The following is a 13,820-nucleotide window of genomic DNA, read 5'->3' on the forward strand; positions in this document are numbered from 1 at the left end:
TTTTTCAACCCACTTCAACCGTTCCACTGTCAAAACATTCCTCTTAAACAGGACCCCAAAAAAAGTTGATTTTTGAACTGGAAAAATTCCCGGTTGTCCCAAAATTCCGGGAATTCCGTAATTCTGTTGCTCAATAAAAAGTGTTTACCACTTTAACATTTTTCAATTGATTTTAAAAATTCCAACACCAACCATTTCAAGTCATTCACAACATTCAAAATATTTTGCATTTCCCCCCCCCAAAAATATCGCTTTTCCCAAAATTCCCATAGAAAACAATGGGACATTTTTCAAACTTCCACCATTTCCACATTTTTTAACCGATTCAAACCATTCCACCTTCAACACATTCCACTCATCCTGGATTTTCAAACTAACATTTTTCCAAGTACAAAAGAATTCCCAAATTTCCATGAAATTCCCATTAAAAAGAATGGGACATTTTTCAAACTTCCACAACTCCCGCATTTTTCAACTGATTCAAAGCATTCCACCTTCAACACATTCCACTCATGCTGGACATTTTTCCAAGTTAAAACAATTTCACGGATTCCCCGAATTCAAACCCTTTTTTTTGGTTTTACCCTTTTTTCTGTCAACTACTCCTCCCAAATTTTTCAACCCACTTCAACCGTTCAACTGTCAAAACTTTCCTCTTAATCAGGACAAAAAAATAGTTGATTTTTGAACTGAAAAAAATTCACAGTTTTCCCAAAATTCCAGGAATTCCGTAATATTATTTCTCAACTAAAAATGTTACTACTTCAAAATTTCTCGACCGATTTGAAAAATTCACACACCAACAGTTTGAACTCATTCACAACAATCAAGTCTTTTAAGGTTTTTCATAAAATTTCCGCTTTTCCTGAAATTCCCCAGAAATTCTCATACAAAAGAATGGGACATTTTTCTCAACTAAAAATGTTACTACCTCAACATTTCTCGGCCGATTTGAAAAATTCCCAAGCTCACCATTTCAACTCATTTGCAACATTCAAGTCTTTTAACGTTTTCCCAAAAATTCCTGCTTTTCTCAAAATTTCCCAGAAATTCTCATACCAAAGAATGGGACATTTTTCAAACTTTCCACCATTTCCACATTTTCCAACCGATTCAAACCATTCCACCTTCAACACATTCCACTCATCCTGGATTTTCAAACTAACATTTTTCCAAGTTCAAAAGAATTCCCAAATTTCCATGAAATTCCCATTAAAAAGAATGGGACATTTTTCAAACTTCCACAACTCCCGCATTTTTCAACTGATCCAAACCATTCCACCTTCAACACATTCCACTCATGCTGGACATTTTTCCAAGTAAAAATTTTTTTGCGGATTCCCAGAATTCAAACTGGTTTTTTTTGTTTTACCCTTTTTTCTGTCAATTACTCCCCCCAAATTTTTCAACCCACTTCAACCGTTCAACTGTTAAAACATTCCTCTTAAACAGGACAAAAAAAAGTTGATTTTTGAACTGAAAAAATTCAAAGTTTTCCCAAAATTCCAGGAATTCCGTAATATTATTTCTCAACTAAAAATGTTACTACTTCAAAATTTCTCGACCGATTTGAAAAATTCACACACCAACAGTTTGAACTCATTCACAACAATCAAGTCTTTTAACGTTTTCCATAAAATTCCCGCTTTTCCTGAAATTCCCCAGAAATTCTCACACAAAAGAATGGGACATTTTTCAAACTTTCCACCATTCCCACATTTTCCAAGCGATTCAAACTGTTCCACCTTCAACACATTCCATTCATCCTGGACATGTTTCCAAGTTTTAAAAAAATTCCAGGAATTCCCGTCTTTTCATATTCTTTTTTTTTTTGTTTTACCCTTTTTTCTGTCAACTAATCCTCCCACATTTTTCAACCAACTTCAACCACCGTCAAAACATTCCTCTTAATCAAGACAACAAAAAACCCAAGTTGATTTATGAACTGGAAAAATTCCTGGTTTTCCCCAAATTCCGTAATATTATTTCTCAACTAAAAATGTTACTACTTCAACATTTCTCCGCCGATTTGAAAAATCCCAAACCCACCATTTCAGCTCATTTGCAGCATTCAAGTCTTTTAACGTTTTCTAAAAAATTCCTGCTTTTCTCAAAATTTCCCAGAAATTCTCATACCAAAGAATGGGACATTTTTCAAACTTTCCACCATTTCCACATTTTCCAAGCGATTCAAACCATTCCACCTTCAACACATTCCACTCATCCTGGACTTTCAAACTAACATTTTTTCCAAGTTCAAATAAATTCCCCAATTTCCATGAAATTCCCATTAAAAAGAATGGGACATTTTTCAAACTTCCACAACTCCCATATTTTTCAACTGATTCAAAGCATTCCACCTTCAACACATTCCACTCATGCTGGACATTTTTCCAATTTAAAACAATTTCACGGATTCCCCGAATTCAAACCCTTTTTTTTTGGTTTTACCCTTTTTTCTGTCAACTACTCCTCCCAAATTTTTCAACCCACTTCAACCGTTCCACCGTCAAAACATTCCTCTCAATCAGGACAAAAAAATAGTTGATTTTTGAACTGAAAAAAATTCACAGTTTTCCCAAAATTCCAGGAATTCCGTAATATTATTTCTCAACTAAAAATGTTACTACTTCAAAATTTCTCGACCGATTTGAAAAATTCACACACCAACAGTTTGAACTCATTCACAACAATCAAGTCTTTTAAGGTTTTTCATAAAATTTCCGCTTTTCCTGAAATTCCCCAGAAATTCTCATACAAAAGAATGGGACATTTTTCTCAACTAAAAATGTTACTACCTCAACATTTCTCGGCCGATTTGAAAAATTCCCAAACTCACCATTTCAACTCATTTGCAACATTCAAGTCTTTTAACGTTTTCCAAAAAATTCCTGCTTTTCTCAAAATTTCCCAGAAATTCTCATACCAAAGAATGGGACATTTTTCAAACTTTCCACCATTTCCACATTTTCCAACCGATTCAAACCATTCCACCTTCAACACATTCCACTCATCCTGGACTTTCAAACTAACATTTTTTCCAAGTTCAAAAGAATTCCCAAATTTCCATGAAATTCCCATTAAAAAGAATGGGACATTTTTCAAACTTCCACAACTCCCGCATTTTTCAACTGATTCAAAGCATTCCACCTTCAACACATTCCACTCATGCTGGACATTTTTCCAAGTAAAAATTTTTTTGCGGATTCCCAGAATTCAAACTGTTTTTTTTTGTTTTACCCTTTTTTCTGTCAATTACTCCTCCCAAATTTTTCAACCCACTTCAACCGTTCAACTGTTAAAACATTCCTCTTAAACAGGACAAAAAAAAGTTGATTTTTGAACTGAAAAAATTGAAAGTTTTCCCAAAATTCCAGGAATTCCGTAATATTATTTCTCAACTAAAAATATTACTACTTAAAAATTTCTCGACCGATTAGAAAAATTCACACACCAACAGTTTGAACTCATTCACAACAATCAAGTCTTTTAACGTTTTCCATAAAATTCCCGCTTTTCCTGAAATTCCCCAGAATGGGACATTTTTCAAACTTTCCACCATTTCCACATTTTCCAAGCGATTCAAACTGTTCCACCTTCAACACATTCCACTCATCCTGGACATGTTTCCAAGTTTAAAAAATTCCTGTAATTCCCGTCTTTTCACACCCTTTTTTTTTTTGTTTTACCCTTTTTTCTGTCAACTAATCCTCCCACATTTTCAACCAACTTCAACCACCGTCAAAACATTCCTCTTAATCAAGACAACAAAAAAACAAACAAGTTGATTTATGAACTAGAAAAATTCCTGGATTTCCCCAAATTCCCTAATATTATTTCTCACCTAAAAATGTTACTACTTCAACATTTCTCGGCCGATTTGAAAAATTCCCAAACCCACCATTTCAACTCATTTGCAACATTCAAGTGTTTTAACGTTTTCCAAAAAATTCCTGCTTTTCTCAAAATTTCCCAGAAATTCTCATACAAAAGAATGGGACATTTTTCAAACTTTCCACCATTTCCACATTTTCCAAGCGATTCAAACCATTCCACCTTCAACACATTCCACTCATCCTGGACTTTCAAACTAACATTTTTTCCAAGTTCAAATAAATTCCCAAATTTCCATGAAATTCCCATTAAAAAGAATGGGACATTTTTCAAACTTCCACAACTCCCGCATTTTTCAACTGATTCAAAGCATTCCACCTTCAACACATTCCACTCATGCTGGACATTTTTCCAAGTTAAAACAATTTCACGGATTCCCCGAATTCAAACCCTTTTTTTTTGGTTTTACCCTTTTTTCTGTCAACTACTCCTCCCAAATTTTTCAACCCACTTCAACCGTTCCACTGTCAAAACATTCCTCTTAAACAGGACAAAAAAAAGTTGATTTTTGAACTGAAAAAATTCAAAGTTTTCCCAAAATTCCAGGAATTCCGTAATATTATTTCTCAACTAAAAATGTTACTACTTAAAAATTTCTCGACCGATTTGAAAAATTCACACACCAACAATTTGAACTCATTCACAACAATCAAGTCTTTTAATGTCTTCCATAAAATTCCCGCTTTTCCTGAAATTCCCCAGAAATTCTCACACAAAAGAATGGGACATTTTTCAAACTTTCCACCATTTCCACATTTTCCAAGCGATTCAAACTGTTCCACCTTCAACACATTCCACTCATCCTGGACATGTTTCCAAGTTTTAAAAAAACTCCAGGAATTCCCGTCTTTTCATATTCTTTTTTTTTGTTTTACCCTTTTTTCTGTCAACTAATCCTCCAACATTTTTCAACCAACTTCAACCACCGTCAAAACATTCCTCTTAATCAAGACAACAAAAAACCCAAGTTGATTTATGATCTGGAAAAATTCCTGGTTTTCCCCAAATTCTGTAATATTATTTCTCACCTAAAAATGTTACTACCTCAACATTTCTCGGCCGATTTGAAAAATCCCAAACCCACCATTTCAGCTCATTTGCAGCATTCAAGTCTTTTAACGTTTTCTAAAAAATTCCTGCTTTTCTCAAAATTTCCCAGAAATTCTCAAACCAAAGAATGGGACATTTTTCAAACTTTCCACCATTTCCACATTTTTCAACCGATTCAAACCATTCCACCTTCAACACATTCCACTCATCCTGGACTTTCAAACTAACATTTTTCCAAGTTCAAAAGAATTCCCAAATTTCCATGAAATTCCCATTAAAAAGAATGGGACATTTTTCAAACTTCCACAACTACCGCATTTTTCAACTGATTCAAAGCATTCCACCTTCAACACATTCCACTCATGCTGGACATTTTTCCAAGTAAAAAATGTTTGCGGATTCCCAGAATTCAAACTGTTTTTTCTTGTTTTACCCTTTTTTCTGTCAACTACTCCCCCCAAATTTTTCAACCCACTTCAACCGTTCCACCATCAAAACATTCCTCTTAATCAGGACAAAAAAAAGTAGATTTTTGAACTGGAAAAATTCCTGGTTGTCCCAAAATTCCGGGAATTCCGAAATTCTATTGCTCAAAGTTTTTACCACTTTAACATTTTTCAATTGATTTTAAAAATTCCAACACCAACCATTTCAACTCATTCACAACATTCAAAATATTTTGCATTTCCCCCCAAAAATATCGCTTTTCCCAAAAATCCCATAGAAAAGAATGGGACATTTTTCAAACTTCCACCGTTTCCACATTTTTCAACCGATTCAAAGCATTCCACCTTCAACACATTCCACTCCTCCTGGACATTTTTCCAAGTAAAAAAAAATTGCAGATTCCCAGAATTCAAACCGTTTTTTTGGGTTTTACCCTTTTTTCTGTCAACTACTCCTCACAAATTTTTCAACCCACTTCAACCGTTCCACCGTCAAAACATTCCTCTTAATCAGGACAAAAAAAAGTAGATTTTTGAACTGGAAAAATTCTTGGTCGTCCCAAAATTCCGGGAACTCTGTAATTCTGTTGCTCAATAAAAAGTTTTTACCACTTTAACATTTTTCAATTGATTTTAAAAATTCCAACACCAACCATTTCAACTCATTCACAACATTCAAAATATTTTGCATTTTCACCCCAAAAATATCGCTTTTCCCAAAAATCCCATAGAAAAGAATGGGACATTTTTCAAACTTCCACCGTTTCCACATTTTTCAACCGATTCAAAGCATTCCACCTTCAACACATTCCACTCCTGCTGGACATTTTTCCAAGTAAAAAAAAATTGCAGATTCCCAGAATTCAACCCGTTTTTTGGGGTTTTACCCTTTTTTCTGTCAACTACTCCTCACAAATTGTTCAACCCACTTCAACCGTTCAACTGTTAAAACATTCCTCTTAATCAGGACAAAAAAATAGTTGATTTTTGAACTGAAAAGAATTCACAGTTTTCCCAAAATTACAGGAATTCCGTAATATTATTTCTCAACTAAAAATGTTACTTCTTCAAAATTTCTCGACCGATTTGAAAAATTCACACACCAACAGTTTGAACTCATTCACAACAATCAAGTCTTTTAAGGTTTTTCATAAAATTTCCGCTTTTCCTGAAATTCCCCAGAAATTCTCATACAAAAGAATGGGACATTTTTCTCAACTAAAAATGTTACTACCTCAACATTTCTCGGCCGATTTGAAAAATTCCCAAACTCACCATTTCAACTCATTTGCAACATTCAAGTCTTTTAACGTTTTCCAAAAAATTCCTGCTTTTCTCAAAATTTCCCAGAAATTCTCATACCAAAGAATGGGACATTTTTCAAACTTCCACCATTTCCACATTTTCCAACCGATTCAAACCATTCCACCTTCAACACATTCCACTCATCCTGGACTTTCAAACTAACATTTTTTCCAAGTTCAAATAAATTCCCAAATTTCCATGAAATTCCCATTAAAAACAATGGGACATTTTTCAAACTTCCACAACTCCCGCATTTTTCAACTGATTCAAAGCATTCCACCTTCAACACATTCCACTCATGCTGGACATTTTTCCAAGTTAAAACAATTTCGCGGATTCCCAGAATTCAAACCGTTTTTTTTTGGTTTTACCCTTTTTTCTGTCAACTACTCCTCCCAAATTTTTCAACCCACTTCAACCGTTCAACTGTTAAAACATTCCTCTTAATCAGGACAAAAAAAAGTAGATTTTTGAACTGGAAAAATTCCTGGTTGTCCCAAAATTCCGGGAATTCCGTAATTCTATTGCTCAAAGTTTTTACCACTTTAACATTTTTCAATTGATTTTAAAAATTCCAACACCAACCATTTCAACTCATTCACAACATTCAAAATATTTTGCATTTCCCCCCAAAAATATCGCTTTTCCCAAAAATCCCATAGAAAAGAATGGGACATTTTTCAAACTTCCACCGTTTCCACATTTTTCAACCGATTCAAAGCATTCCACCTTCAACACATTCCACTCCTGCTGGACATTTTTCCAAGTAAAAAAAAATTGCAGATTCCCAGAATTCAAACCGTTTTTTTGGGTTTTACCCTTTTTTCTGTCAACTACTCCTCACAAATTTTTCAACCCACTTCAACCGTTCCACCGTCAGAACATTCCTCTTAAACAGGACAAAAAAAAGTAGATTTTTGAACTGGAAAAATTCTTGGTCGTCCCAAAATTCCGGGAACTCCGTAATTCTGTTGCTCAATAAAATGTTTTTACCACTTTAACATTTTTCAATTGATTTTACAAATTCCAACACCAACCATTTCAACTCATTCACAACATTCAATATATTTTGCATTTTCACCCCAAAAATATCGCTTTTCCCAAAATTCCCATAGAAAAGAATGGAACATTTTTCAAACTTCCACCATTTCCACATTTTGTATCCAATTCAAACTGTTCCAACTAGCTAATTTGTCTTTATTGTTTTTTATTATTATTTTTGCACAATTGTAGTCTTTTTGAGAGACTTCAAAAGCAAGAGTAGCAGTTTTGACACAACTTCCTGTGCATGGAAATAATCATCATCATTCATGCAGAAATGACAAACACCACCATCTTTCCTTCCCTCCCACTTCAAGAGTATTAATAAGCACAAAAAATCACTCAAGACAATAAAAGTCCTCGCAGCGCAACATTTTACCCTCCAAAATAAAACCAGCACATTTTGAACCGCTTACAAAATAAAGTGCGTTATCAAAGGTGATCTTTGAAGCACGTGACGTGGCCATTAGATTAGGTACACCCCCCCCCAGCAGTTTTTACCTGCGCTGACTTTGCCGGTGCCGCCGATCATGGACGCCTTCATGCACGCGCGCTGCTCGGCTTCGCTGGCGTTTGGCCGCGCGCGCGCCGCCGCAAGACGCTCGTCCTCGCGGAGCCTCGCAGGTGTGCGCGGAGGGACGACCCGGGAGTGTGTGTGAGCGCGCATGCGCCGGCAGGGTGGGGCGATACTGGGAATTGGTAAATACCGCGCCGGTGTGTTGTCGATACCGGACACTTTTTTCGTGATTAAGTTTGCTAAATTGATTGAACAATTTTGTATTTAATGTGTGGAAGGTGATTATAACAATCCAATAAAACAGGGGTCGGGAACCTTTTTGGCTGAGAGAGCCATGAAAGCCAAATATTTTAAAAAGTATTTCCGTGAGAGCCATATAATAGTTTTTAACAATGAATGTAACTAAATGCCTGCATTTTTTTAGTAAGACCAACATTTTTAGAGTATTGTATAGCAAACATTGTTTTAGAAAGACAATAATATATAATATGTATATAAATACTATTTATGGTTTCATAATTATACATATAGGTTATATTAAAATGTATATATTACCACTTTATATGGAATTTAAATAAATTGTGTGTATATATACATATATATAAATAAATAAATAAATAATATATATATATAAGTGTACAAATGTATATGTTTGATTTAAATGTTAAACTGTGTATATGAGACGTGTGCTACATATATGTTGCTTATATATTGTTTTAAAAAAAAAGTAATATAAGTGAAGCATGTTTTAGATTTTATATATTTTGAACCTTGTTCTTGTTGTGATGGGGTAGGTTTATATAAGCGTTGCTTCAACCTACACCGTTTCGGCTCAATCATTGCTCAAATAAGTGTTTTTTTGTTTTTTGTTTTGTTTTTGTTGTTCTTTGTTTTATGTGAAGATTGCCGAAATAAAAAATTGTCGGTCTCTTATTCTTTTTGATAACATTGTTATTCTGAAGCTAACCAATAATAAATCAAATACTTCTTATCATGAATGCGACTTCTTGAACAGGTGCGGTAGAAAGCGGATATTTAGACACTGTGATTACCAGCGTAATTATGTAGGTAGGTAAGTATTGTTATTGCCCAAGTACAACCCAACTTTGTTGATTGACTGATTGATTTGATTTGATTAGACAAACAAACAGTGTTTACTGTCGCAGAACAGCTATGGGGAGAAAAAAAACTCCAGAGCAAAGCATATATACGTATCACAACATACATCTCCAGACTTGCAACAGAGGGGAGGGAGTGGGGGGCTATGGTGGCAGGCTGCAGCTCTTCAAACACTGCCCAGTTGTCCATCACCCCTAAGGGATTCGCGTCAAGGGCGTTGGATGGATTATTCATTACTTATCGTGTTAAGCAATGTCAGCTAAGATTTATCTTGAGAGCCAGATGCAGTCATCAAAAGAGCCACATCTGGCTCTAGAGCCATAGGTTCCCTACCCCTGCAATAAAACAAGAGGATCATTTTTTAAACGTAATGACAGCGTGCATGGATGAAGTTATACATCAGGGGTTAGCAACCTTTTTGAAAGCAAGAGCTACTTCTTGGGTACTGATTAATGCCAAGGGCTACCAGTTTGATACACACTTAAATAAATTGCCAGAAATAGCCAATTTGCTCAATTTACCTTTAATGAATAAATCTATATGTATAAAATAATGGGTATTTCTGTAGTACATTTTTTTTTCTTTTTACGGAAGGTTTTTTGTAGAGAATAAATGATGAAAAAGCATTTAATTAACCAGTTTAAAAGAGGAGAAAGTACGAAAAAAATGAAAGTTAAATTTTGGAACATAGTTTATCTTCAATTTCGACTCTTTAAAATTCAAAGTTCAACCGAAAAAAATGAAGCGAAAAACTAGCTAATTCGAATCTTTTTGAAAAAATTAATAAAAGAATTTATGGAACATGATTATTATTTTTTTCTGATTAAGATTAATTTTAGAATTTTGATGACATGTTTTACATAAGTTAAAATCCAATCTGCACTTTGTTAGAATATATAACAAATTAGACCAAGCTATATTTCTAACCAAGACAAAACATTATTTCTTCTAGATTTTCCGGAACAAAAATTTTAAAAGAAATCCAAAAGACTTTGAAATAAGATGTAAATTTGATTCTACAGATTTTCTAGATTTGCCAGAAACATTTTAATTTTATCCATCCATCCATTTTCTACCGCTTATTCCCTTTCGGGGTCGCGGGGGGCGCTGGCGCCTATCTCAGCTACAATCGGGCGGAAGGCAGGGTACACCCTGGACAAGTCGCCATCTCATCGCAGGGCCCATTTTAATTTTATCTTAATCATAATAAGTTTGAAGAAATATTTCACAAATATTCTTTGTCAAAAAACCAGAAGCTAAAATGAAGAATTAAATTGAAATGTATTTATTATTTTTTACAATAAATAAATAAAAAATACTTGAACATTGATTTAAATTGTCAGGAAAGAAGAGGAAGGAATTTAAAAGGTAAAAAGGTATATGTGTTTAAAAATCCTAAAATCCTTTTTAAGGTTGTATTTTTTCTCTAAAATTGTCTTTCTGAAAGTTATAAGAAGCAAAGTAAAAAAATAAATGAACTTATTTAAACAAGTGAAGACCAACCAAGTCTTTCAAATATTTTCTTGGATTTTCAAATTCTATTTGAGTTTTGTCTCTCTTAGAATTAAAAATGTCCAGCAAAGCGAGACCAGCTTGCTAGTAAATAAATACAATTTTTAAAATAGAGGCAGCTCACTGGTAAGTGCTGCTATTTGAGCTATTTTTAGAACAGGCCAGCGGGCGACTCATCTGGTCCTTACGGGCAACCTGGTGCCCACGGGCACCACGTTGGTGACCTCTGTTATACATGATGTCACACGAAGTATTACTATTACGCTTCAAAAGATGTCATAAAAGTAATCATTTTACAAAGAATAAAGTCAAATATGACTTTATCAATATATTATCACTGTGTTACTTTTTACCTGGTAGAAATGTCCAATTTCCACAAGCACATGACTTTATTCCCTCATTAAAATAACACGTTTAATTTTTTCTGTCTAAGTTTTTCCCTGACATTTTGTTTATTCTTTTCCATGAAGTAGGGTTGTATTCAGATACTTTTCTAAATAAAGGGGACCAGTGTACATGAAACATATGTTTATTATTGTCATTTAGTCCTTAAATAAAATGTTGAACATACTAGACAACTTGTCTTTTAGTAGTAAGTAAACAAACAAAGACTCCTGATTAGTCTGCAGTAACATATTGTGTCATTTATACACCTATTATTTTCTACACATTATGAGGGACAAACTGTAAAAAATGATAATTAATCCACTTGTTCATTTACTGTTAATATCTGCTTATTTTCTGTTTTAACATGTTCTATCTACACTTCTGTTAAAATGTAATAATCACTTATTCTTCTCTTCTTTGATACTTGACATTAGTTTTGGATGATACCACACATTTAGGCATCGATCCGACACCAAGTAGTTACAGGATCATGTAATAAAATATAATCTCTAATACACCAGTAATAATATGGTTACAATTATTGACGTAAAGGGTAGGTGTCGTGCTGTTTTCTGTTTGAACATGTTCTATCTACACTTCTGTTAAAATGTAATAATCACTTATTCTTCTCTTCTTTGATACCACACATCAGTTTTGGATGATACCACACATTTAGGTATGGATGCGATACCAAGTAGTTACAGGATCATACATTGGTCATATTCAAAGTCCTCATGTGTCCAGGGACGTATTTACTGACTTTATAAACATATATATGGACGGCGTGGCGCAGTGGGAGAGTGGCCGTGCGCAACCCGAGGGTCACTGGTTCAAATCCCACCTAGAACCAACCTCGTCACGTCCGTTGTGTCCTGAGCAAGACACTTCACCCTTGCTCCTGATGGGTGCTGGTTGGCGCCTTGCATGGCAGCTCCCTCCATCAGTGTATGAATGTGTGTGTGAATGGGTAAATGTGGAAGTAGTGTCAAAGCGCTTTGAGTACCTTGAAGGTAGAAAAGCGCTATACAAGTACAACCCATTTATTATTTATTTATTTATATATATTTTTTTTTTTTAAAAGAAAAAAGATTTTGTGATGCAAGAAATATTGATGTAATCATAGTAGTATCGACTAGATACACTCCTGTACTTGGTATCATTACAGTGGATGTCAGGTGTAGATCCACCCATGGCGTTCGTTTATATTGTGATGCTGGTGAACTATTGTATCCTCCTACGCTGTGTAGTGAAGCATGTTTAGCTATTCCTCGACCTCCAGTGATAATAGTACTTGTAAGAAACGTATTTTATTTTTTACAATGCAGGCCGGGATAAGTGATTTAGAAGTAGCTAAAACACTGTGGATGGATGTCAGCCGCTAACTAGCTAGCCACGTCTTAAAGCAGCTCTTCCTGAGGGTGTTTCAGTGTTATAACTTCACCTTTATCTTGACTTTTTACACCAAAATGCGTCCATTCTCTTTTCTCTGTCTACACACTGTGTCTGTTTGTAAGTATTCTGTGTGTGTGCGCTGCCCAACATGCTCCTCTTTTTGTAAAACCAGCAATGTCATGACGTGACAACAACGCGTTTTTAGAGGCAGTATAGTACCGAATGTGATTTTTCAAGACAAAAAAATATTTTCAAGGTAAAAGTTTATTTTCAAGACAAAAAATTATTTTCAAGGTAAATGTTTTGATTTTTAAGGTAAAAGTTTATTTTTAACACAAAAAATGATTTTCAAGGAAAAAATTGATTTTGAAGGTAAAAGTTGATTTTTAGGACAAAAAATGATTTTCAATTGAGGAAAAAATTAGATTTTTAGGACAAACAATGATTTTCAAGGAAAAAATTGATTTTGAAGGTAAAAGTTTGATTTTAGGACAAAAATTTATTTTCAAGGAAAAAATTGTGATTTTAAAGTTAGAAAAATTGATTTTGAAGGTAAAAGTTGATTTAGACAAAAAATGATTTTCAAGGAAAAAATTGATTTTGAAGGTAAAAGTTGATTTTTAGGACAAAAAATGATTTTCAAGGAAAAAATTGATTTTGAAGGTAAAAGTTGATTTTTAGGACAAAAAATGATTTTCAAGGAAAAAATAGATTTTGAAGGTAAAAGTTGATTTTTAATACAAAAAATGATTTTCAACGAAAAAATTGATTTTGAAGGTCAAAGTTAATTTTTAGGACAAAAAATGATTTTCAAGGAAAAAATTGATTTTGAAGGTCAAAGTTGATTTTTAGGACAAAAAATGATTTTCAAGGAAAAAATAGATTTTGAAGGTAAAAGTTGATTTTTAGGACAAAAAATGATTTTCAAGGAAAAAATAGATTTTGAAGGTAAAAGTTGATTTTTAGGACAAAAAATTATTTTCAAGGAAAAAATTGATTTTGAAGGGAAAAGTTGATTTTTAATACAAAAAATTATTTTCAAGGAAAAAATTGATTTTGAAGGTCAAAGTTGATTTTTAGGACAAAGAATGATTTTCAAGGAAAAAATTGATTTTGAAGGTAAAAGTTGATTTTTAGGACAAAAAATGATTTTCAAG

The 13,820-nt window shown here is 33.8% G+C and overlaps 1 protein-coding gene across 2 annotated transcripts in view; it reads right to left on the reverse strand.

Annotated features, from left to right (window-relative positions):
* The window catches only part of LOC133543310 (artemin), a 91,982-nt gene that overhangs the window by 46,994 nt on the left and 31,168 nt on the right, over window positions 1-13,820 (reverse strand). The window contains exon 1 of one of the 2 annotated variants that reach the window (XM_061887799.1): window positions 8,238-8,343. The exons of the other annotated variant lie outside the window; for it this stretch is intronic. Within the exon in view, the coding sequence (XP_061743783.1) occupies window positions 8,238-8,280 (43 nt within the window). The 5' untranslated portion in view covers window positions 8,281-8,343. Of the gene's footprint in view, window positions 1-8,237; window positions 8,344-13,820 lie in introns of those variants that run through there. 2 annotated transcript variants of the gene reach the window in all.

This window comes from Nerophis ophidion, linkage group LG26, assembly GCF_033978795.1.
Source record: "Nerophis ophidion isolate RoL-2023_Sa linkage group LG26, RoL_Noph_v1.0, whole genome shotgun sequence".
Lineage (NCBI taxonomy): Eukaryota > Metazoa > Chordata > Actinopteri > Syngnathiformes > Syngnathidae > Nerophis > Nerophis ophidion.